The sequence below is a fragment of the Emydura macquarii genome, unplaced genomic scaffold, assembly GCF_026122565.2.
Source record: "Emydura macquarii macquarii isolate MOO-44397 ecotype Brisbane River unplaced genomic scaffold, CSIRO-AGI_Emac_v2 contig_1253, whole genome shotgun sequence".
Taxonomy (NCBI): Eukaryota; Metazoa; Chordata; order Testudines; family Chelidae; genus Emydura; species Emydura macquarii.
Window position 1 is genome coordinate 100,085,698 of NW_027131390.1, and position 26,380 is coordinate 100,112,077.

General features: G+C 43.7%; 1 protein-coding gene across 1 annotated transcript in view; it reads left to right on the forward strand.

Annotated features, from left to right (window-relative positions):
- Nucleotides 1-26,380, forward strand: part of ITGB5 (integrin subunit beta 5) — a 114,493-nt gene that overhangs the window by 4,931 nt on the left and 83,182 nt on the right. Inside the window, exons 2-3 of the mRNA XM_067549614.1 lie at nucleotides 3,029-3,114; nucleotides 20,320-20,524. Coding sequence (XP_067405715.1) covers nucleotides 3,029-3,114; nucleotides 20,320-20,524 — 291 coding nt within the window. The remainder of the gene's footprint in view (nucleotides 1-3,028; nucleotides 3,115-20,319; nucleotides 20,525-26,380) is intronic.

Here is a 26,380-nt window from a genome sequence, read left to right on the forward strand (position 1 = left end):
TTTCATTTTAATAATAACATTAGGACTAGATAATCTGTTGGCTGCTTCTGGCCTTAAACTCTATTAATACGTAAATCCTCACAATCCGACCTGTAAAGGAGGTAGGTAAACATTATCTCCATGTTCCAGACAGAAGGGAAAGTGGGAAAAGCCAGGATTAGAACTAACCGCAATTGACATTAACCATACTACTCGGTAAACTTCACAAAATCTCATTAGTGAGGCACTGGCTTTGCAAAACCAGCATCAGAGGCCTATGGGATCTTGGACATTAGGACCAGAGGTTCTGGTTGTACCTGCATTAGGAAGGCTGCTTTCTATAACAGTTTGCTTTTTCCCCAACTAGTCCCCTCCTTCACCCCCAGAATTCATATATACAGAAAATAAAACAGCAATTTTGCTATACTACAAAACCTATTGTTACAAGCGGGGGAAGCTTTACAGCTTCCCTGGAAACCACATCTATTGCATGGTTGGGAAATAGAGTCCAACGTGTTAATTACAGAATTACAGATCTGGGCAGACAGTAGCTTGGTTTTATAATTAATATTTTGTTTCATTTTTTGAATTCTTGAAAAGTCCAGAAATTGAGCTTGTTTTAAGAAGTAATTGCATGTATATAATAGCAATCAATTAAATAACAGTATAATAAGCCTATTGTTAAATGAAAACAAAATCAGACCGTGTCCTTTAATGAAAACCATTGAAAAAGTAGAAGATATAGCTCCCTTAATTTAGGGAGAGTGAGTTAAAATGAATCATCCTGTGGGCTATAGAAAATTGTCAGTGTGAGGCATTGACATAAACAGTTAGGGCATAATCATGCCTTAAAAACGGTGATGGAACAACTTACCCATTACCAACTTTTATCCTAGAGCATGGCATGCTCTTATGCAGCTGTCCAGTTTGATTCACTACTTCCTTCCTCTTCGATATATCCCTCAAATTTGAGTGACTCATACAGCTAAATACAACATTTTAAATTTTTAAATATAAATGCATTCAGGGAAGGCAGCAATTGGGACTCATAAGCGGACATTGCAACAAAAAGTTCTTGCTAAAGAGCAAAACTTTAATCAGACCATTTCCAGACATCATCAAGTCTGCTCAGCTTGCAAACTAGATCCAGCTTCATGCATAGTGCAGTAGTGTCTGTAGATATAATTGTCTGCAAATAGATGAACTGTAGCATGAGGCCCAAAATGCTTTTATTGACATTCGGTGTGGAAAAAATAAGGGGGCTCAGAACTCAAGCCCGAGGCATTTCCTTTTAGACTGTGCACATCCACATAGACTCCTCTGTTGGAATTTTGTTTAATTAGTTATCGACCGTTGACGTTAATAGCTGCACTCTGGAGCACAGAGACATCAGTGGTATCAAATGTTATTTTCATCACAGGTACAGACTCCATTAAACTTAAGATGTTGCATGCAAACCTAATACCTTTGATGTTTAGTACTATTTAGTCCTAGTGATGGCAACTCAGCTTAATTTGGTCAGAACCTGCATACTAGATTCTGCATATAAAACCCTGTAGGTTGTTTTTACTCTGTATGATGCTAATAATTTAAGGGTGCAGGTAACATTGCAAGTTGTGTGTTTGCCTGTGGCTGAGTCAATGTTTGTTTTGTATTAGCATTGCAAGTCAAAAACATACTACCATACAGTGTGGTATGTGCAACATGTTCCATTCTAAAATGCATAGGGCAGTGGTTGCCAACCTTTTTGGCTTGAGGACCACAGTTATCATTTTTACAACCCTGAAGGGCCACCAGTCTCTGACAGCAGGCCCCCACCTCCTTGCAGCCAGATGGAAGGAGTTCAGTGAGGAGGCTGCCTCCTCGCTGATCTCCCCTCCACCTGGCTGCAGCAAGGAAACTGCACATGTCCTGTAGCTCCGTGCACAGGGCCCCCACATGGGGCGGCGGGAGGGAAAAGGGTACACTTTACTGGGGCCTGAGGCCCTGGGGGGCAGGCCCAGGCTGCAACCCTTGTTACCATGAGGAAAAATTTGTCATGGCTCCTGAGATTATATGTACGGGATGAGGGATTGTGGTATGTGTGTGGGAGGTGGCATGTGTTACAAGTTTGTACTGGGCCCGAAAAAATTATGCTTGAGCCCTGTCCGTGCATTCCACCTGGGTCCCTAGAAAGTGGCTCCCTTCTGCAACCAGGGAGACAAAAGATCACTGCTCCCCTCCCTCTGGCTCCAGCAGGAACTCCAGCACCTAGGGACTCCCTGCTATAGCCAGCGGGAGGGGAGTGCTGATCTCCCATCCCCTTGGCTGCAGCAAGGAGCCTGCACTGGTCTTTTAGCCCTGCGGCAATGTGCTCCGCCTGGGTCCTTAGGCAGCAGCTCCCTTCTGCAGCCAGTGGGAGGGGAGCTGTGGGCCACTTTGAAAGCCCCGGCAGGCCACTTTTGGCCGTTGGGCCACAGGTTGGGAACCACTGGCATAGTATATAAGCAATATAAGCAAACTATCCAGCTTAACCTGGATATTCCATGGAAATGACTCTTAATAAAGTAAAGCAATTTAGAGTAAGGACGTGAGTCAATTATGTAAATCACTCGTGGGAAGCAGGGATAGGAGATAATTAAAGGCTAATCTAAAATGAAAAAGGTGTGTCGATATTTTACTCTACTAGTTCATTCATATGAAAAGAAATAATCCACAAAAATGTGCCTACTGTGACTTCTTGTACCAGCTTTTAAAAGTCAACCTTATCTAGGATTAACAAGGAGCAACATTAATATCAAAGTAATGATTATGATGTTCTAGCAGAAGTCTTAGAAGTATTTAATTTGACTGATCAATTGATTAACTCTTCCAAAACACATTGATTTGAGTAGGAAAGGAAATCACTAGAGTCCTAATTTTTGGAGGGTCAAGCTCCAAAGGCCTGTGAAATGTTTAAATCTTACATTAATCGTTACATAAAATGTATAGTGATGAGCACTAAGCTACCAATCTCAAGGTATTTCACCAGTAAAATGATCCCGTTCTCTGTTGTTCTTTATTGGTGAAGGTCTCAATATTTGCATGAGTGGAAGTGCTACCTCCTGTGAAGAGTGCCTGCTCATTCATCCAAAATGTGCTTGGTGCTCCAAAGAGGTATGTACTTGGTCTTGCTTTTCTATTCCTATTGTGGGCTTTGAGTGCGTCAATATAAACTGCTTACTGTAAAACACAGGCAGATTTTCCTTTTCTTTCTTTTCTTTGGCCTCTTCCCAAAACCATCCCCCCCACCAAAAAAAAAAAAAAAGGTTGGTAAAGACAAGGGGTGTTCTGTGTGTTTAGATTCTCACACACATATAATCTATAAGCTCTTTGGCAAACCAAGAAGTGGATCTGCTTTTCCCTTTCTATGCTTCTTAAATACACTTGAACTCTCCAATTTGCTCAGTTCAATAACCTCTTTGGGTCAGCATGTTTTGTTTAATTAATCCCATACATCATATTTTCAGATCACTATGTGTTGCCGAATGTTGGACTATGTGAATTCCTTTTCACTGAACATTGTACAATGTTCACATCATTAATTTCTTTTATTGGAGTTCTGACAACCCTAGTAACTGACATTTGACTTAATGTTTTATAAACTAGCTACTGTTTTTGCAAAGCCCAGAAAGAATCTTACTGTAGACTCATAATGTTTGCAGAATGTCAGGACCTGATTGTCAGATCTGGGAATATTCAGCTTGCAAACTTCTTGCATGTGCAGAAATGATTGGATTGCTTCTTTAAATAGTATCTAAATGGAGGAAGGTTGTGGATAGGGGCACCATTTAGGGGGAGCATGAGCTCCCCCTTGGCCCCCCACCCCCTGAGTTTTGTACAGGAGGTCTGATTGCAGCGTACACCCTATTCCACAAACTCAGGGGACTCAGAAGAAATACTGCCAAGCCCTTTGAGTCAAGGTTACGTTCAGAAAAGAGGGACACATGAGGGGGATAGGTGAACAGAAGGGGCCAAAACCAAGGGAAGGGATAGCAGGGATATGAGTTCCCACTCTACCTACGGTACTCATCACCATAATATCTGAGCACCTCACAATGTCTAACCTATTTCTCCTCACAGCCCTTCTGTGAAGTACAGCATTCTGGAAAGTAACTAGCCTTTAAACAGAAGCGAAAGCAGTGTTGCCAACTTTCCTGATTTTGTCATGAGTCACATGATGATGATTATTTTCCTTAAAGCTCCAGCTCTTGGAGTCAAGCGGGTGTGTGATGATTTCAGCCTTCATTTTAAAGGAAAATTAAGTTTCTAGCCCTAATGGCTATAGAGAAAGCTTCGAAATGTGACCCCAATGCGCCCAAAAAGCAGAAGGGAAATAAAAAGAACGCCACATCTATTATTTTTACATAATCTCATGATTTTTAAGCCAATCTTATGATCTTTGGTGAGCCTGACTCATGATTTTTGTACATTTGGGGATGGCAATACTGTGAAAGTGACTTGAAAGTGTCAATTTCATTTCTGTTTCATTTCTGATCTATTATTTGTAGTATGATAGCACCTCCAGAGCCCCAGGCAGGTGCAGTATAAGCTCACAGGGCCTTGCCCTCTTTGGGTGTTTCCAAAAGTGAAATGATCTATTCCAAGCTGGGTGAACTGCAAAAAGTAAAGCGCCTAAATGATAGAAAGTAACCTAGATTTTTCTACAATTTTTTCAATTGTCGTATTCAAGAGTTTGTAACAATGTAAGAATATATATTAAAATTTTAAACCTAACCAGTATCCCTTAAGTGACTTGACACAAGATATTAGAACATGTTTAATATTATTGGTGAGTGGGTCTAGTATTTATTTAATTTTCTTTCTTTACATAAGCCTAAGTAACTCCTGGAATCACAGTTAAAGTTGTGCTCCCTCTTCTCCCCCCGCAACCTCTGAAATGGTGCCACTGGTTGCAGAGTGCTCAGAAGTTAGTGGATGGATTTGGAAATACAGGGCAACCCTTACACGCTTGTATAGGCGAAATGCTTGGGGTCGGTTACAGTGTGGGGAGTAGAGCAGTCTTGGCTGGGCTGCTACTTGCCTCTGCCATGCAGGTGGACAGGCAGGGACTGGGAGAGGGCAGAGCCTTTGACCTGCCCTTGCTATGTGCTGTTCTGTATAGCTGAGCCAACATGGAGAAGGCCGTAATCTACATCAAATATAGGCTTGTCGTCCGTGTCCCGTCTCTCCCCTTCCTCCCCCCCAGCACTGGAGCAAGGGTGGAATGAGGGAGAGAAATGTGGCAATTCCTGACTGATCTGTTCCTGGGGCAACACAGCTACATGCTGCCCATGGCACAGGGCAGATTGCAAACTGGCAATGTAGCCCATAAAAACTTAGCACCACATTGTTTTGTGTCAACATTTACAGTGCATGTTTAAAATATATACACTACCTAATAAAATGATATCCTTAAATTATTACTTATGTAACATCCTAAGTTGTACATGTTACATAAAAGAGATACAAAAAGTATGATCCCCGCCCTAAACAGCTTATACTGTATACACAAAGTGCTCACCTCCTTGCAGGGCTGGGCCCTAAGTTAAAACCTGCCTGATGAGCTGTGGTTCCAAACGCTGAACTGTGGGAGAAGTACAGTGTACTGCAAAGATCCTGTGGTCAGTTTGCTTAGAAATGCAGTTCTGGGGAATTGATGGTGGTTGGTTGTTATATGGTAAAGATTTAGGGACAAGTTCCCTGTTCCACAACAAATCTTTACCATATAACAAGGAACCGACATCAATTCCCCAGAACCCACATTCTTAGCACTTCAGTCTAAGGCTCTTTGCATTGTTTGTCTTAAATCACAGCCACAAACACTTCGCTCTTGCTAAACTCCAAATCTGTGTGATCCAGCTCCCCATCTCAAAAGTTAATGCTATCCTAGCACCCCTTTTGCAATGTGAGCCATTCCCAGTGGGCTTTCTGGGTGCATTGGCCAGGGGAAGATTCCTGAGCAATATGGCTTCTTTGGCCCAGGGGAGAGGTAACAGATCCATGAAGCAGTGGGGAGTAGGGTAAAGGATCCACATAGTACTGTGGTTTATACCCCTGTCCATTCCACTGGGCTCCGGTGAAGCAGAGGTGCAAGCCTGCCACTTGAAGGGCAGAGAGGAAGTTTTGTTGGAGGAACTTTCTGTTTCCAGTCCCTAGGGGACCTCTTCATATTTTTCCTGCATCTCATCCAGTCACTTATACCAGTGTAAAGTGAGTTAAAATATAACCAGATCAGTGCAGTAGCATGTATTTTATACCCACTTTACACTCACTTTGAACCAGTGTAAATGAGCTAATCATTGCCATGGGCCTTGTATATTGGGACCTATGTGAGTTGAATAATCTGGATTCTTAAATGGAGAGGGGAAAAAAATCTAAGAAGTTCTATTCATAACCTGTTTGTGAGTTTGCCTGATAACCTGAGCAAAGGTCATTGTATGAAGAACAAAGAGCAGTGGTGACTTACCATACCTGTTTTATTGCTCGGCCCTAGATTGGTGATTAAGGAGGGTCACTGCTTGGGTGGCCATCAACCGGTTTGGCCAGAGGTAAAATTCTCAAGTTCTCCACTTTCCATTTCTGCACTGCTACTTTTCTTCTAGTTCAATTAGAACATTTTATGCAGCTTCTTTTTTAAATTTCCTTGTCATCATTTTGGGCTGAAAGGCAGAACCCTTGCCTAGCAGAATTGCTATAGAGCTCAGACCCTTTGTTAGCTTTCATTTATTCATAGGCACAGCTATCACTCTTCGGGCTCTTTGTTAAGACTGTAATATTGTCTTACCTAAAATCATAATAGTTTTCATGCCTTTTCAAAAGAGTGAATAATGTGTAGGGGGGAAAGGAATGCAGCAAAAGCCTCTGCTTTTGAGACATCTTGCATACAGCTGTAAGAAACTATTTCAGCCAAGTAATCTGTGGTGGTGATTTTAGAATACAGGAATGTTGTCTATTAAGCTGTGGGTATCCAACAGGTTTTTTTTTAATTGGCCTAGAAAGGCAATTTTTGAACAACTCTGCCAGTGCAAATGTTTGTCTGGTAGTTGTGACTGTTAATTGTAGGTTAGTTTTTGTTATTAGTGCTGTGGTGTTGCATAGCAAGCCATAGATTTAAAAAAAAAAAAAAAGATTTCTAAATGGAATGTGGGGGAAAAAATCTATTTACAAGAGAGAAATACATTTTTAGATCTCGGACGTGGCAGCTATTTAAATATCCATTTCAAAGTCTTTCTTTGCAAATACCAATCAGAATAATGGAATAATAAACTGGCCAGTTAAGAACCAAGTATTACTAAAAGCCAATGCTTTTAACTATATTATAAATGTCACCTTGGATTATTAATTCTGAAAATCTCAAAATTTATTTCTTTGCTTTGGTTCACTTTTTCACATTTCTCTTAAACTTGAACAATGAAAACACAGTAGTCTAGTCAGTTTTGCTTTCTAATAGTGGATTTCTAGACAATTTCATTTACATATTTTCATTAACTAGCATTTACAGCCCAACCATTGTAGCATTATGCTGCCAAGGAATGCAGATTTTAAACCAAATATGGCTCCATTAGAACTGAAACTCATTGTGGTATTTCCTATGTTCAAGGTTTTGTATATGGATGTTTTTACAAAATGTAAATAATTTGCGTGTTAAAATGGTGTCAGTATGATAGCATGTATTATTATACGCTCAGTTTACACTCTCCGAAATAATTTGGAGCCAAACATGACCAGTAAGCTTTATAGTTCACTGGTGTTTAAACTCTGAAAACCATGAAATATTTATGTGTACAGTACTAACCTAATGAACTCCAGTACTGAAAAAGAGCCCTCAGACATGCATAGCGCTGGGTGTTTTAATTACTCAACATTTTGTGTTAGCAGTTAGTTGTAAACAAAGCACATTCAAAACAGAAATCTTTAAAACAATATTACATTGATGCCATTTTGACAGTTACTTTCCAGAGCAGAACTGCATGTTCAGGGTGTTGGCTCTGATGAGAGATTTAAGATCTACCTTTACCTGCATGTAGCTGGTGGCTTGTGGTTAGATAATTGAAAGTGCTATAATAACGTTTCCCCTCTTCTTATGTGACAAGATGGAGTATGGGACCCCTTTTAAATCTGATTAACAGTTTTAATCCTGCCTCCTTTCCTTGTGATTGAGGTAAAATGTCTCCAAAGAGCATAATGTGTATACTGACAGTCTCCCGGCAAGCAGTTCCAGTTCATTCACCACTGTAAGTCATGCCTGTCTCAGGCTGAGCCTACACTTAAAATTTAGGTTGATATAGCGACATTGCTCAGAGATGTGAAAAAATCCACGCACCTGAGTGACACAGCTGTGCCAACCTGACCCCTGGTATAGACGCAGCTAGGTTGACAGAAGAATGCTTGAGTGGACCTAGCCACCTAGGTTTGGAGAGTTGGTGTCCCTACACCGAAGGTAAAACCCCTTCTGCCAGTGTAGGCTGCATCTCTGCTTTACACAGTTATGCTGGTGTACCTATGGCACTGTAGCTATGCCAGTATAGTCCCTGTAGTGTAGACATGACCATAGGGTTTTATACTGCCACTCAGCACCATTGTATCTGAAGGCATTTCATGGGAAATCAACAGCAAAGTGCCCAGTGGACTTCATGGAGTCTCTGGCTCTCCTCCCTGCTTGAGCTAATAGCACTGCTTGGGGTAGTTTTGGCTTTTGTTTTGGTTGCTTGCCTTGTTTATTACATGGTGGTTGAGTGTTTTTGGAGGGGGTGGACTGGGAGGGTAGATCAGGCTGCCAATGTTGTGATTGCCTTTCTTGCTGCAGTGGAAAGGGTTTTTTTAAAGAGGGAGGTATGACATCATTCTCTGGAGACAGAGAGGCTTTGAATTCACCTGCTCTCCTCTGGAAATTTTCTCCTTAGCCAGATCTTCTCTCAACTGAGAATGCTTTGTCCCCAGCATCCGTGTGCTTCATTCCGAGTTTTGTGATCTGCTTTGTCTCAGAAGAACACAGCTGTCTCAGCCATTCATAGACTGAAATTCAGTCTTTAATATAACTGGGGCTTCGTCCATTAGTTGCCCTGTGGTGTATTGACTTTGAGCCTGAAAGTTTGTGAATCAATTGTACTTACATGGTTTCAGAGGTCACCACCAGCTTCTACTGGCATTCAGCATCTCTATTCTAGCATTCAGTATCTCTCTTCCCATCAAAGTTTGACGATGGATGGCTTGACTCTAGGAACTTTCTGGTATCCATGCAGTCCTTGAGATCCTGTGAACCAGGTGGATCAGCACAATTCTGGAGGCTGTTAGAAACCTGGAAATAAACACAGATTCCGTTGGCTAGTGCAGAGCACTTTAAAGGCTAGGACTGAAATGAGTCAACTTAAATCCCCTGCTCCCCAGGTGACCTTGTGGGGTGAGGGAGAACTGCAGAGAGGAACCAGCCAGAGACTCCAGCTGGTAGGAGTAGCTGCAGAAACAGCTAAAGCAGGGACCTTTGGCCATTCAGAGAACTTCCTACAGGTTCGATTGGACATTTTTTGCCCTGTGCTGATTGGCGGTTTGCTCCAATGCTCTCTTTCCCCATCCCTCAGTCTCTTCACCTCAGCTTCACTTCACATCTTCCCCTCCTACCCTCTTTTCCCCTGCCCTGTCCCCCTCACTCCTGTTCCTTTCAACGCCCCTTCTCTCTTCCCTGTTCTTTTCATTCATCTGATCCTGTCCTAACTAACTCCCAACTCCAAACAGTGAAACGAATATGATAATTGCCACCGTCACCTTGTTCACTCTGCTTGTGTGTTCTACCTTTTCCCTCGCACTGTGTCTGTCTGGTCTACATAGGCTATGTCTACACTACCAATTACTTCAATATACCGTACGTCGCTCAGGGGTGTGAATAACCCACACAACGTAAGTTATACCGACCTAAGTGCCAGTGTGGACAGCATTGTGCCGGTGGGAGAGCTTCTCCCACCAACAGAGCTACCTCCTCTCGCAGAGGCAGGAATTATTAAGCCAATGGGAGAGCTCTCTCCTGTTGGCTTAAAGCATCTTCTCCAGAAGCGCTATAGCATAGTATATAGAAGTGCTTTAGTATAGATATTGCCTTAGATTTGTAAGCTCTTCCAGGCAAGGGCTGTCTGCTACTCTGTTTGTACCGTGTCTTGCACAATGGGGCCGCATTCTTGGTTGGTTCTTAGGCACCCGCCTAATAAACATGATTAATAATAGTAGTAATTAAAGGAGAAGGTGCAAGATATCCCGATTGAAGTGGGTAGTGTTAAAGGCCTCTCCCTAGTGTGTGGTTTAAAGATGATGCAACAGCTTGGGTGCATGAATGAAAATATATCAGAGAAATAGAATTTGGGTTTGCAGTGATTCAGACAGCTGCAGCTCTCCCATCTCTGTTGGAATCTGGAGGATAAAAACGAACTGTTTCTGCAGCCTGCTAAGGCCTTACATATGCCTTTTAAACTTGTTGGCACTTAAACTGTTGAAAGACTCTAGCTGAAAATCAAACACTAACTTGTACAGTCTTTAGGATCTTTTCATCAGTGTAACTTTTTCTGGGTGGCTGCAGAGGAATCTAGTTGCCTTCAGTGAATTAAGTTGACTTGTATATCATTTGCCTATTGTTGTTGCAGTTCTTTTTCTCTTTAACCTTTGTTTATTTGGCTGTCATCAGTTTGTGAAATCCTTGGTGAAGGGACAGTATTTGGAAAGCACCTAGCACATTGTGGGTGCTACTGTAAGCAAACAAAACCCTTCAGGCACTCTCTAGACCAGGGGCTCTCAAACTTTTTTTGCTGGGACCCCCTTTGAAAAAATTTCAGGCTGTGATGGCCCCCCAAGAGTGATACCCCCCCATACCATGCCACACACACACACACCCAATGGCATGCCACTCTTACTTCTGCACTGCTGCTGGAGGTGGCACTGCCTTCAGAGCACCCGGCCATCATCCACTGTTCTCTGGACCTCCAGCTCTGAAGAGCCCGGGCTGTCAGCCATGCACAGGGCTGAAAGCCCCAGTTCCGGCATGCATGGGGGCTGACAGCTCGTGACCCCCCATAATAACTTTGTGACCAGACCCCCAGTTTGAGAACCCCTGCTCTAGACAGATTGGCTTTGCTTTAGAACAGTGGTTTTCAATCTTTTTTCATCTGTGGACCCCTAAAAAATTTCAAAAGGGGGTTGAAAAATTTCAAAAGCGGTTGAAACCACAAATTGAAAACCATTGTTCTATGGTAACAACGACCTTTTGTGGACTCCTTAGACATCGTCTGTGGACCCCAGGGGACTGTAGACCACAGGTTGAAAACCACTGTTCTAGAACAAACAACGTGTTGTTTGGTTACTAACCTTTTGTGGACGTTTAATGGATTTTTTCGTAGGGCAGACACACAGGCAACTTTATTGGCAAGATTACATTCATATTCCTACATACAAGGTGCTTATTTGAGTGTTTTGAGGGACCAAGCTGCAAAATCTGGGTCTGAATCACAGCTTTCCTAAAGTTTGGGTCAGGGAATTTGGTTTAAGTCCATCTCTAGATTCTGTTTTTCTTTTACTGCTTATAAACTACTGTGGCCTGTATAGTATCCTCTTCTCTCCCACATCCTCCCGTTTCTTTCCATGTAATCTTTAAGAGCATCTCCCTTGTCTGTCATTGAAGACTTGGCTTTAGATTTGTTATGGATATAGTGCCAGAAGTGTGCCTGGCGCTTTACAGATGCTGTAGGAGTGAGATAATTTAGTGACTTTGCTTTTTAAAAAAATTTCCCAATAGACTGTTTGTTCATTGCTCCTGTGAGATATGAAATAGATCAAGTGAGATACTGTAGATTTTATAATTCAATAGCATAAATAAAACATCTGCACATCAGCTTGTTTTTTTTTTTACCCTTTGATTTAGGGCCAAAACATCCCAGGGCGTAGGCAAACTAAAGACCCACACACCGTGTCTTTTGTAGGGTGGGATGAATGCGGAGGGACAGAAATGTCTGAAAAAGAGGCATGGGAAGCTGCTGCTTGGCATCGTGTGGGTTCCACAGAAAAACGCAGATGCAGCAAATTGATAAAGTATCAAAAGCCACTGCCTGAAGGAGCTAAAACCTGCTGATCTGGTACTGAGACTGATGTGTAGCATTCTGCTCCTTCGCATGTGTCTGCCAATGGAGAGGGGGTCAGAACCTATGTAAGCATGCATCAATCATTCTGGAGCCCTTAGCTGTCCCAGATGAAGCCCACACACTCCTTTCCTGTCACAGATGGCCCTTATATACTGGAAACTCTCCGAAGTGTTTCTGTCATGTCACAGGGAGGTGTGAATGGATGTTTGCTGATAGTAAGTCACTGATGCCATGGTAGGGGTAACTTGCAGTGCTGCGTCTGTAGTTAGTTATGTCTGTCTATTGCTTTGTCTGTCTATTGCTGAGCCCTCTTTGTACCAGTTTAGGATTTTGGAGGCTCTCCTATGCCCAATGCTGGAGCGAAGTGTAAATTACACATCGGTAACTGGATCTAAACTGGTATGACCTGCACATGAAGGGGCCAGAAGACAGTGTGTGTTTGTATGTGTATGTAGCTTTTCTTGCTATGCTCTAGCCTCTCAGTGTCTGAGTTACACCACATCTGGATTTAAACCTCTGGGTGGCATCTTTTCTTCCTCATCTAGTAGTACAGCATCCAACCAAACAGCAAAGAGCCTGAACCACCATGTCTAGATCCAGACAGTCCAAAAGTTCAGGAGTATTTGGATCTGTGGTTTTGGTATCAGCCCCACATCAGTTACCAAGCATGAGGTCTTGACTACTGCTTGAGTTTATGAAATATGTTCTGTGGCAAGTTATCATGATTTCCTGCACTCCCACTCTGCAGACATATGGCTCCAAAGTTCCCTTGCAGGGGTCTGAGTAAGGTATACCAGAAAATCAAAAACATGTATGTGACGCTGGCAGACCAGGTGCTAGTTCATGCCAAGGCCCCTAGGCGACAGCTGAACACTGACTAACACATAGCTGGAAACCAGTCAGGCTCACTTGGGTGTTAGCGTTGTTAAAAAGTTTATAAGAATGTGTTTAGTGTTTAGACTTTATAAAATGCTTGTAGGATGCTGCATGTAGCAATCTGACTTATAACATCTGTATCTCCTGTTACAAAGTTCTGTTGAGGGTTTGCATTGTAAACCTCTGTAATTGTGTGTGTCATCATTAATGTAAAATGCTGACTTCCTACAGAAGGTGTTAGGTCCTGCTTACCAAGAAGATCCATTGAAACCAAATGAGCCATTGTGAAACATCAAAGAACAAAGACTTTGTTAATTGCTACCCCCACACCTCAAAAGAGGAGAAGTGCATGTGGACTCCTCCCATCAGCCTGAAGTCTCAGGAAGGAGAATAAAAATCCAAAACAAAAAAAAACTGGTCTATGCCGCTTGGACTTTGGGAGTGCAAGATTTCTAAGCATAAGCCAGGGATCCCCAGCTGCTTAGACCTAGAGGACATATAGAGCTTGTGTATTACAGCAGCCTCTATGATCTTTTGGAACCTAAGTGGGTGTATGTTTACCTGCTTTAACCTTGTAAATAACTCACTTATTTTTTTCTTAGTTAATAAATCTTTAGTTAATTTATTATAGGATTAACTACAAGTATCATCTTTGGTATAGTATCTAAAGTGCAGTTGACCTGGGGCAAGTGACTGGTCCTTTGGGACTCGGAGTAACCTGAATATTGTCGTGATTTTTGGTGTAAAGGACTGTCTATCACAAAAGAAGGCTTGCCTGGGTTGCAAGATAGACCAGAGTGCCCAAGAGGACTGGCTGTGACTCCATGTTAAGGCTGTTCTTGTGCTTGAGAAGTTCACAACTGATACTTGGTTGGTAAAATCTAAGTATAGAACTCACAACCAGTTTGAGGTTTGTACCCTAGTTTGTAACATTTTCCCCTGAGGTTGATACGCACACTCCTGAGCCAACTGGGCAGCTTGATAATGTTAATTAAGGTGTGACAATGCTAAAGTCTTCCAGAAGCAATGATGTGAGAAACCTGTACTACTTCTTCCTGTGTGTAGCTTAATGGGGGCTGGAGCTTTTGCTATAAGCAATGTACTTAATTAATCTGTTTATTAATTTGATCTCATTCACATTAGAAAGAGACGTGAAAGGTTCTCTGTAATGAATTACTATAAAGATCACTCAGCTTTCCTGCTCTGGGGGAGCCAGCACATTGGAGACAAGACAGCTGGTGCTTGCTGATAGATATGGTTTTTAAAAATAACAGGAGCAAGGCAATTCCTGAGCAGTGCAAAACCTAGAGGGAAGGGCTGAGGTGCTGAATGCTGTTGAAGACAGGATATTGGACTAGAGGGCCCACAATCTGATCCAGTAATGCAATTCCTATGGTGCTGCTTAGGGATGTAAAATATCGTTTAACTAAACAAATGTTTAAACAATAAAAAATTATATCGTTTAAACAATATACTATTTTATTCCCTACCAGTATGCTGTGTGCTTCCCCGGTGAGTGGTGCCGGCCCGGGGTGCAGCATGGGGGGTGGAGGAGAGGACACCGGGACTCCCCCTGCTGAGCGTGCTCTGTGGTGGCTCCATCACCCGGGCAAGTGGGGGAGGATTTGGGGGGAGGGGGGATGCTCTAGTGGCTGGTGTGGGCTTTGTCTGGCGAGGTGGGCGCCGGGGGCAGGGGGGACGGGCCTGCGAACACACTAGCTGGAGAGGGGAGGTGCCTCTGCCCTGGCTTCCCAGTAATACTTCGCCCTGGGGCCCGTCTCCCCGCAGCCTGCAGGAGGGGGCAATAAAGCACCTCCGTGTCCTGCCCACCCCCTGACCCCATCCACCCCCGCCATGCTCCTGACCTTGCCCCAGGACCAGGGATACCTCCATGGCCGCCTGACCGCCCAGACTCTTCACCCAAGTGCACCTCAGCCGCTGTCACCTGGGAGTCCCGGCTCACTCACTGTTGCCTGCTCAGCTCAGCTGGTGCCAGTACCAAACCCCTGACCCGCCAGAGCTCTCTTCAACGCATGTATAAGTCCCAGTCCCCCTCCCCACATTGTCCCTTCATGGAACACCCTGTTCCCAGTCCCACTCACTCCCCACGTGCATAGCCCCCCCACCCATGCCACTGACTTCCTTCCAGCTCGGCCCCAGCCTCCGCATGGCTACCCCAGGGTTGCCATCAGCCACAGCTGGGTGGCTCTAGCTCGGCGGGGAGGCACCGAGCCCAGCGCCTGGGCTGCCAGGCCTCTGCACCAGCCCAAATGCAGGCAGATGCAATGGGCACTGCTGAGTTCTTCCAGCCTGGACTCCACACGGCTCCCCCCAGGGCAACGTTTAAACAAATTGCTAAAGGGTAAGACCGCTGCTTATCATTTAAATGTTTAGCTGCTTACATCCCTAGTCCTGCTTTAGCTTCCTTTAGGAGAAAAAATGTCAATAGAAAAGACATGAATGTCAAAAATGGGTGGATTAGTGTCAGTGAGTCCACAAGGGACAATCGGATGAGAGCCCTGAACAGTTATGGTTTGGAGATGGCTGTGTACGGCAGTTGCCCTTAAATTGGCCAGTGGCCTTGGACAGTAACTCAATAGCTTTGCGTCAGTGTTTGTACTGCACGGTGTATTTCCTGTAGCTATTATAGAAATATATCTGGGGTGCTGCAGCCACTGAGAAAACCTCATCTCTTAGCATAAGAGAAAAACAGAGGCAGATGGTAGCAAAGCTGGCAGGAGAACCCTGGGAGCCTGATTTTGGCCTCAGCTAAGCCAGGAGTAACACCGCTGAAATCCATGGGGCTATATGAGTGAGTTAAGCCAGTGTAAATGTGACCAAAAATCAGGCCCCTGGTCTCCTGACTCTGAGATGGGGGCTTTAGTCAGCAGAGCCTCCTTCCTTTTAGATGTCTCTTGACATCTCCCACAGTTTGTACAATATGTCACTCAGGCTAGGCAGATACACTGCCTCTGAGGCTCTGATTCAGACCCTCATTGAAGTCCATGAAGTTCAGCGGGGCTTAAATCAAACCCTTACAACATATCAGCAGACCCTAGGTAATCTTTTAAAAATCTGCCACTTTACCCACTGTTCTGATTTTAAAAAACAAAACAAAACAATGAAAATGATTTAAATAGTCCAGTCTGTCTATCTGGAAGATCAGCTGTTTGCATTAAATGTTTCAAGAATGTTAATATCAGCATGACATACCAGCCCTTTGGTTAGCCTTTGTCTTTGGAAGATGGAATGGAAATGAAATAAACTTCAAATATAAACATTCTAACCTTGTATTAAAAAAACGTTAGAGATTCCATGTGTGTGTGTGTTGGTGGCAAAACATTCAAGTTCTTCCCTCGTGTTTTAGGAGGTTGCACTTCAGTTCATTGTTAAGAAGAAGCAGGTGCTTAAAGATGAGGCCACAAGATGTAGATTTTATCCTTGGACTTGCTATGCAACCTTGAGCAAGTTATTAGACTGCTCTGTGCCTCAGTTTCCCTCTCTCAAAAATGGGGATAGTAACACTTCCCTACCACACAGGGTGGTTGTACGGATGAGTTTATTGTTTGCAGAATGCTTTGAGATCTTCTGAGGAAAGGAGCTATCTAGAAAGATGTTCCGATTCCTAAATTGAGTAATTGTTTATCTTTATTTTCTCCAGGCTACTGAGTAAATGGAGGGTTGGTTGGAGTGGTTGAATTTATGGGCAGTCCTTTTATATTTGTATTATTGTGTGTGGTATTTTGTGGGGTTGGCACTCAGAGCATAGGTTGGGTGTCTCTATATAGCTCTCTTCCAGAAATTGGAGGAAATCAGTCAAAATGCATGGAGCTTTGGGCACCTAACTTCCTTCGGCCTCTGAAAATCCCATGCCATAGGTTCTAAAACCTCTTTGGAAAAATACTTGGCCTCTTTATGTGTCTGGCTGTTACTGCCCCAGGGAATGCTGTGTGTTTTATTGCTAGGGCTGAGGGATATCTCACTGCAGTCAGTAAACAGGAGACTCCCTGTGACTATATCTTGTTCTGGGGCAACAAATGGCTGTTGTCAGCTGTGGTCTACACCCCAGCACTCTTCCTCCTACATACAGTAGAATACACATTTGCTGTACTTTGGCCCACTATTAATTGCTAGACACACGAGGGGCATAATGGAGTTGAGTCCATTTATCTACAACCCTATAGGTTTTAACATCTTCCTCAACATATACAGCTTATTTTTCCCTTTCCCCTTTAAAACATTTCATTCCCACCTACTTCTGCTCCCACTCCCTCCCAGCAATCTCAGAATCCATCGTCATTCTTCCCTTTATTAGAGAGACACGGTGCTTGAGGTAATAATATCTTTTACTGGACCAACTCCTGTTGGTGAGAGAGACAAGCTTTTGAGCCACACGCAGCTGTTCTTCAGGTCTGGCAAAGATACTCCCGGCAATATTGTAAGGAAGCATTCAAGGTGGGCTGGCCTGTTAACACCTCTGCAGACATAAGACAAAAAGGAGGGTGTTAGTGGGTTACAGATTGTTGTAATAAGCCAAAAATCCAGTGTCTCAGTTCAGTCCCTGATTTTTAGCGTCTGTGCAGAGCTGATCAGCATATTTGGAGTTGTATGCAGTGGTCAGAGGGTTATAGAGGGCGAGACTTCTGGGGATGATGTTTTGTTTCTTGCATTTGCTCTGGAAGCCGATGTTGCTCTTAAGTTTTGCTTCCCTTTTCTTCATGCTGCGAAGTTTCCATTTCAGATGGCTAAATTCGATGTCTTCCGTTGTTGTATGCAGTGTAGTTGTAGCTGGGTCGGACCCCAGATATTAGAGAGACAAAGTTTATGGCTGAGGGCTGGTGTACACTACAGAGTTTTGTCCACAAAAGTCAAGGCTTTTGTTGACAAAGCAGTGGAGGTGTACACCCTGAAATGCTCCTCCGCCCGCTGTAACTCCCCTGCTGTTCCAACATAATAAAACCACCTCCATGAGAGGCATAGGGCTTATGTCGGTGCAATTAGGTGTAGACACTGCGTTTCTTACATCGGCTGTTGGCTGTCAGTTCAGCTGCCCCCCACTTCCCTGGAGAGCTGAGCGGCCTGACGCTGCTCCCGTCTCGGACCAGGGTAAGAAGCCCTGGGCATGTGGACCCTACTCCTCACCGGCAGCTGGGGCAGCCATGTCAATTTAATGGCTCAGCTGTGAAATTGACAAGGCTGTAGGGTGACCAGATACCTCGATATTTGGGATTTTGTCTTATATAGGTGCCTATTACCCCCCCAGCCTCTGTCCCAATTTTTCACACTTGCTATCTGGTCACCCTAGATGCCTGGCTCCTGTGGGAGAAGGGGACGAGAAGCCGGGGCTACTGGACCCTGCTCCCTGGGGGTGTGAAGCTCCAGGCAGCTTTCCCCGGCTCCTGTCAGGGAACAAGGAGTCGGGGGGAGAGGCAGCCCACTGGGAGCCTATGGGGCAGCCGGGCTCCCGGCCTGGAGCTGCCAGTGGAGCTGAGAGACCGGGCTCTCAGCTCCCCACACTGCCCCTCTTAGGTCGGTGGACGCACTCCCAGTGAGGATGCACAACACCAACCCAAGGAAGGTAGTGTGGACATCAGCCACTGCAGTAATTAATGCGGTGATCTTCTATTATGACAACTTGTAACCTACTAAACCCTCTTTTTGTCCTGTAAAGAGAACATGGTTGTAAAGGCGTTAATGGACAACTCTACCTTGAACCATCCCTTACAATACGTGCTAACGATTTATGTTAAACAATCTGTTCCACCTGCATTTTACTGTGATCCTGGCAGTACCTTTCCTTCCAGACCAGAAGAGCTCTGTGTAGCTTGCAGGTTTGTCTCTCTCACCAACAGAAGTTGGTCTAATAAAAGATATTACCTCACCCACCTTGTCTCTCTAATATCCTGGGACCCACACGCTACAACTGCACTGCACATAACTATGGAAGATATCTTCTCTTTATTCTCTGACTGTTTGGTCCCTTCATTCATACCGAACAGCTTCTCTGTTGATGTTCTCCCAGCGTCCTCTGTCTGCTCCTTCAAAGTCTTTCCTGAACTTTCCCCCATCAGAACCACTCCCTCTGCAATGGCCACATGCGGTTGGTCTGCTGTATTTGTGTGTGTTGCTGGGATGGCTGCCATTCAGGGTTGTCCCAGACCTAAAAACGTGAGCTGTCACAGCTTGAGCTGAAGAGCAAGACTCTGAAACAGCTGTCTACAGATTGGCAGACCCATGATGTACTCACTCATTCACCAACAGGCCCACCGACAGCAATGCTAGGCCCCAGGGCAGAACAGTCAATGGTCCCCCTCGAAAGGGATGGCTGTGGTCTGCGTGGGCTTCCACCGGAAGTTTTTACTTATTTATTATGTGCCATGCAGGTTCCCGGGCAGCGGAGGAAGCGGTATCTGCTCCTCAGCTTCCCGGGTTCCTTGGGCTCCCCAAGGAGATTACTGATGGACCCGTCCTCAGCCACCCAGGAACCTGCAAGGAGCATAATAAATAAACTCTGGGAGGGGCAGAGAGGGCACAGGACAGGGGCCTCAGGGGAAGGGGGGTGTGGAGGAGAGAAGGATATGTATCTATCCTCCCCTCCACCCAGGTCCTTTTAAGTCATCGGGCTGCTGGGCTATTGCCCTCCTTGCCTCCCCCCTTCCCCGCTTCTCCCTCCCTTCCGCATCGGTGGGCCTGCTCACCAGCAGGTTATATATGTCCTCTGCTGAAAGGACATAGCAGCCACAGCAGTTCAAATTCCAGGCGAGCCCCCACTTAAGTGATGGCTGTCATCTCAGCCAACACACTGGGGACTGAAGTGGAGATGAATTTACAGTAAAACCAATAATCAGTTCATTAATAAAGAACAGAGATTTAAGTGATACTAAGCAAAGATAATAGAAATAGAAATGGTTACAAATTAAACAAAAGTATAACACGCTTTCTAGTGGCTAAAATTTACCTTAACGGGCTGCAATCTTTGTGTAAGGCACTTTCTCACCAAAAAACTCCCCTCAGCATCAGAAGCCTCCCCTACCTCTAGCTTGCTTCTTCAGGATAACCAAATGTCTTTTGCTTCACCTTCTGTTTCCCCAGAACTCATTCTCTTTGTTTCCAGAGTCAGCATAAACCCCTGGGGCTCAGACTCCAGTGTCTTCTGATGCTGATTTTGCTCCCCCAGTCAAACTCTTTTCTTGTTGACTTACGTGCAAATGGAGTTCCCCTTGTCTTCTCCCTTTCACCTCCCGCATGCTGCAGATAGCTGCATGTCAAAGCAAGGCTCCCGTTGTGGAACTGATTTCTTTATTTTTGTTCCTTCTCCCACTCCTAGGAATTTGGCAGCACAAAATCCCTCACATCGAGGTGTGACTTCGTAGAAAACCTGATTACGAATGGCTGTGCAGGGGAGCTGGAGAATCCAAAAAGCAGCATTAACATAGTGGAGAATCTTCCTCTAAGTAGCAAGGGCTCCAGCTTGACCCTTTCAGATGTTACACAAATAATGCCTCAGAAGATCTCGATGAATCTGCGGCCTGGTGAGTTAACAATGATGCTGACCCCTGACTTCTGGATTAGAAGATATTTGAGGGCTATGTGCATAAAATTTTGAGTAGAGTTGAGGTGTCTTAGGCCCCGATCCTGTAACTTACAACACAAAGGTTGACTGCTGAACCCACACACGGTCCTATTGTCTTCAGTCCACCTGTGCATTGTGAATTGTGGAGCAAGGCCTCAGTCTTTCTGCTCGCTTGAAAGGGCACTCCAGTTATGTTGACTTCCAGATCAGTTAATCCTTCATAAAACCCTGGTAAATACTAGTCTTAATCCTTTATAAATATTTTAAAAGACATTCACAACTTCAAAATTAGTAAATTAAAAAGAAAGAGTTAAAAATGGCTTTGGATCCTACAGGAAGTCCCCATCCTGACAGGTTGTGTGGTTTACAATCACAATGCGCTAATTAAATACATTTTAAAAATGCCTGTCTGTTCCCTGTTGCTGGGTGAAAGACCCACAAAAACCATAAAGTGCAAGATCAGGACCTTGGTTGTTACTGACATGGGAGGCTTGAACTCGTGACCCTGAGCCATCAGTTCCCCTGAAACTTCCAATTAAAAAGCAAAGCATTTATAATTGAAATAGCAGGGATGGAGCCGTGGGAGCATGTTTGTTATCAAAAGTTTCTTGCAAAGGGGAAAAGCTTTAGTGTGGGTTCAGCATTCTTACAAAAATATTTGGCATCTGACATTTAAGACGAAAAAGACCCTTTATAGCAAAACTAAAAGTAAGTATAAAAGTTTGCTTCATAAGAAGAAAGTGTGTGTGAATCTGGGATTGGAGATTTTGCTCCAGATTTTTCAAGCATACAGAGAAAGATAAAGTATGTCTTCTCCCATGAAGAGGGGGAAGATTGAGCTGATACTTGGTGAGTTTGCAGCCCACGAAAGCTTATGCCTGCAGAAATTAAATTTGTTAGTCTTTAAAGTGCCACAGAACTCTCGTTGTTTTTGCTGTATACAGACTAAGACGGCTACCCCTCTGGAACTGTTATACCAGTGCTGCCCTTGGGGCCCATTAGTTTCTGCACAGCGCAAACTTTAACTTTATAAATATTATAGTCCTTACTCTTCTGAATAAAATCTTCCCAATGTGAATCAATGCTCAGGGCCACTTATTTATATTGAATAGTATCTTACTCTGCCAAGCAGAAGACCCTACCTATCTCAAGGCTAATACTGTTTTAAATTGAGCACCCAAAATGAGTGAATGCTTCTGAAAATGTAGACCAAAGCCCTCTCTTCCATCCCAGGACAGAGCCTCTTCACTCACCCTTTGGGCTACAGTGGTAAAAAGACTAAGCAGCCCAGGAATATGGAGGGAAGCATGGCCTATTTTTGAGCCAGAGAAAGCCAGAGAGTGCTGCTACTGTAGCAGACAGATCATAGTCATGTACAGAATTGCTGCAGCTGGCAAAGAATCGCCAGGTAGATGGTTTCTGGGACTTAGTGCTGTCTATCAAATACGTTTACTTCTGCAAAAGAACAGCTCTAATTCTGATATGCAAAAGAATTTCCTGAAGCAATTGCTGGCAGAAAACACTGTATCAGCAGAGCATGGATAGATCCAACCCTGACTCCCCAAGAGCCTCCCTACTGTGAAACTTCTTGTAACCAGCAAATTCCAGAGCTTCCCAGTTCTGCACAGTTTGCAACATTTCAGTTGACAAATTTGTACTGCAGGCTAGAGAGAAGGTGGTGGGACTCCCCCAGACTGACCTTTTTTAGCTGCTTTTCAGAAACAAGAGCAATTCTCCTGTTTGATAGGCACTCTCTGGTTAGGGTGATCAGAGAGCAAGTGTGAAAAATCGGGACGGGGGTGGGGCGAAATAGGCAACTATGTAAGATTCAGCCTCAAATATTGGGACTGTCCCTATAAAATTGGGACATGTGGTTGCCTTGTCTCTGGTGGTAAAGTTTTGTGCAGAATGCAGGGTAGGCTTCACTTCTGACTAGATTGACAGTGCACACTGGCTTTTTCAGGGTAAGATCTCATGCCTAGATAAGGCCTTCCTTTATTGGAGAGAGAAGAGGGAGGTTTGAAAGGGAGAGAGAATGTTGCCATTTCGAATCCACTTTGTGCTATCTTTAATTGCACAGCTCTTAGGTGACGGGTGCTTTAGAAGCACCTGTGCTAGATAGATATACTCCATATTATGTGTCTTTGGGGTTGCTGTGAACTGGCTTGTGTTTGCTTACATGGCAGGTCAATAGAAATCAGCATACCTAAATAGTGATTTAGGGAAACTTGTGCGCTGCATCTCCAGGAGGCACAGCACAGGGGGAGGCAAAAACGATTTTAGGCCACCTTTGTGTCTTCTCAATTCCGGGCTAGCCGGAGGCCAGTGCAGCCCCTGATGTAAACTAGCCACCCCAGGGGCTGCTCTAAGTTGAACCCTGCTCTGCCTGGGCTGCTTATGGGCAGCTTTGTTACCTGAACTGCCCAGAATCAGCATAGTGTTCAGTGCTACAGGGACTTCCCTTTGCCCTTGGTGCACCCATGACTCCAGGGGCCTTGTGTAGTGCTGCCTACCCAGTGCTTAAGCTGGGGAAATTCTTCCCCACTCAGCTACAGGGCTTTGCCAGTAGTCGTATGCTGGCATAGCAGGGTATATGGATCATTGCAGAGAGGAACAATACTGTTTGTTTGTAATAGAGTCTTCCACTTTCATGCTGTTCCTTTAACGTTGAGCAGGATCTCATCTTATTTAGGACTAATGATTTCCTAATCCTTTTGGTTAGCATGTCCTGTGGAAATTATGTATTAGTGCTTATGTAAGAATTTGAGTTCTCATGGTTTCACTTAATGGCAGGACAATAAATATTAAACAGAAAGGGAACAGTGTTGTCTGGACTTTGCATGTGCTCCCACTTTCATGTTATATCAGGAAACTTTGCATAAGTGTCTTAATGCTTTAAAGATGAATCAGTGTGTCTGTTGCTGGTGTTGGTTATCCTGTGTCTTTGACTACTAACTAGAAGCAGAACAGAGTAGATAGTCAGGATGTATCAATCTCCAATCTAATCTATCTTTCTGACTCTCTCATCACTGTCTCATCTAGGTATTTCTATTGTCTCTAATACCAAATTTTTAAACCTCAGTGTGTAAAGTTAGACTCCTAAATCTCTAGCCAGACTCCTAGCTCAAAATGGTTTATAACTCCTTTGACATTATGTGAGTCACTTCGGATTTACAGACATATCAGAGGGATCAAAGTCAGGCCTGCAGTTTTTCACACCATGTTTTAAAGCTTGTCTGTAGCATTAATGGATGGTATCCTGGTTGGATATCAGACATGTGAGTGCTGGGGACACAGAGATGGAATTAAAAATATAAAATAGAATGTGTGTTCTATTGGCTATTTAGCACTAAGTATTACAAAATAGGAATGACAGCAGTTTTGGGAGAATAATTACATTTCAGGCTACCCGGAAAGATTGAGATGTGCTAAGTAAGCAAGACAAATGTTTTCTCCCCATTTAAGCCCCAGCATAAAAAAATCTTCCTCTGCCCATTTTTAGAGTGGTGACTCAGAAAATAATTGCTGAGTTTGCATCCTTACACCAGGTAAAAGCAGTCTTTCTAGTTCTCGAATGAACTGTCTGAGACAGTGTGTCAGCAGTGTTCATTAATTCAGGTTTAGGGAAAGTTTCTAATCAAAGCTCTGGGAGTTGTGGGTTATTCCTGGAGGTGAAAGTTCTTAGGAGTAATGTAGTGGAAATGATGGACCTGATTCTTCACTCACACCAGTGTACATCAGCAGTAACTCCACTGAAATAAGTGGATTTGTGTTCGAGTCAGAGGAGATTTGGGCCCAGTATCTCACTCCTTCTCAATGCAAGTCTTTCATAGATTAATTGGTTCCTAGATTTTAAGTCCAGATGGAACCATTACATCATCTAGTCTGACTTCCAGCATAACCCAGGTCATAGAATTTCATCCAATTACTGCTGTATTGACCCCTTCTCAAGAGGAAGTGCGGTTTGCAAATGGAGATCAGAAGGGTAATTGCATCTCCGTGTTCAAAGATGTAGGCTGCAAGGTCAAGAAGAAATGTTGTTCCCTCATTACTGACATCACTGTTCAAGTGGCTATGTGGATTTAAAGGGGTTTTCTCTTTTCTCTGTGACCACTGCTGGGGACAGGACACCTGATAGAACAGACTAATCATCTGATCCCATGCAACTTCTGTGTTCCTCGATTTCTGATTGGGGATTTGAATAAGTTCTTTAAAACATAACAGTTTGTCAGTATGATCTCATGGAAAGAGCTGGTGACTGAGAGTCAAGACTTACAAGTGCTTACACTTAAAAGAGCTTTCCCTGACTTGCTGTTGATTGTTGAACTTGTCACCTAAAATCTGTTTCCATGGGCCAAATTCTTCCCTCTGATTTGGATGCAATTCAGAATCTGGGCCCCTAGTGTCACCTTACACAGTGTTCCTATGAGCTTTAAGTAGAGTTTATAAAGGGTTTTGAGATCTTCTGATGAAAGGGGACATTGTTAGTGGAGGAGTGACACTGAGTAGGGAGAGGAAGCAACCACCACTACGTTAGTCCTAGCTGAGCATATGAAAGCAATTGCACGTGTAGGCTGTTATTAAAATACTTTCACAGAACTGTTAGGCTACGTGTGGTGCTTTAGAAATACAGCCTCTGATCTTGCAAACATTTACGTGATTAGTTTGCAGACCATAAAATGACTTCAATGGGACTGCGTGCGTGGTGTAAAGTTTAGGCACATGGATAACTGTTAGTAGGATCGTAGCCATAGAGAAGACTTATTCCCTGCCCGGGATCTTACAATTGTGGGGCTTCTTCTTCTTCAGTTATCTGAGTTATAAACACCCTGGGTGAAATCCTGGCCCCACTGAGTCAATCCCAAAACTCTCACGGATTTCAGCGGAAACAGAATTTCACCCTGTGACTGTAAAGTTCAGATGTTTCTCTAGAAGAGAGAAGACCACATTGTGAAAACTGCTCTTCATACACAAAGGAAAATCCTTTTACTAACTGGAAAGAAAAAACCTGCTTGTTAACAGTTTTAGGGAGGGGTGGGGGAAAGGTTATTCTGTAACTAAGCTGTGTGTCACATCGATCACTTCCACTGAATGCATATTTAGTGCTGCAGGTTAAATTTTTACTCAGAAGAATCCCGCTCAGTGCAGAGAATAATAAAAGGGTTGTAGCTTTAAGTAAATGTTAGTGATTAAAACATCTCTTGCTCTGTAGGGAAGAGATGGAAGCCACGTCTGAAGAATAAAGAGATTTGGACCAAGTTTTACTGTGTCTTTAATATCCAGCAGGAGGGATAGATCTTAAATTATTATAGTTGATGATGTAAAATTAAATACACATAATTAAAGAGCCTTCACTTTGTGCGCATTGCTTTAACTTCAGTGCTTCGCAATGACCTTTTTAGAAAGAATTGAGATCCCAGGGTCAACTGGTCAAATGCTTGCTCACTGATTCAGCAGTAGTCTTTTTCCCTTCCATGTACAGGACCTCCTTTTCCTGTAGCAGTTGCACGTGTTAGAATGGCCAGATCATCTTTGTTTCTGAGTTTAAAAGGTTTCATTCAAATTGTTTAGGTTAAAAACTTTGTTTCTGAAAAGGTTGAACATTTCAGCGGGAAATTCATTCTGATTCTTATTTACAAGTCCTGATTTTTTCCTATTTAAAACTGATCCTTACTGCACTAAATTCAAACAGCCAAGTTTGCAGCTGCGGGTTCTGTTCTCCCACCCACCCCTTCCATGTTAATAGGCATCACACATGTATAAACCATGTTCTCCCTTTAACCCCTCTTCCAGCGTATTATCACCAGCTGACCAA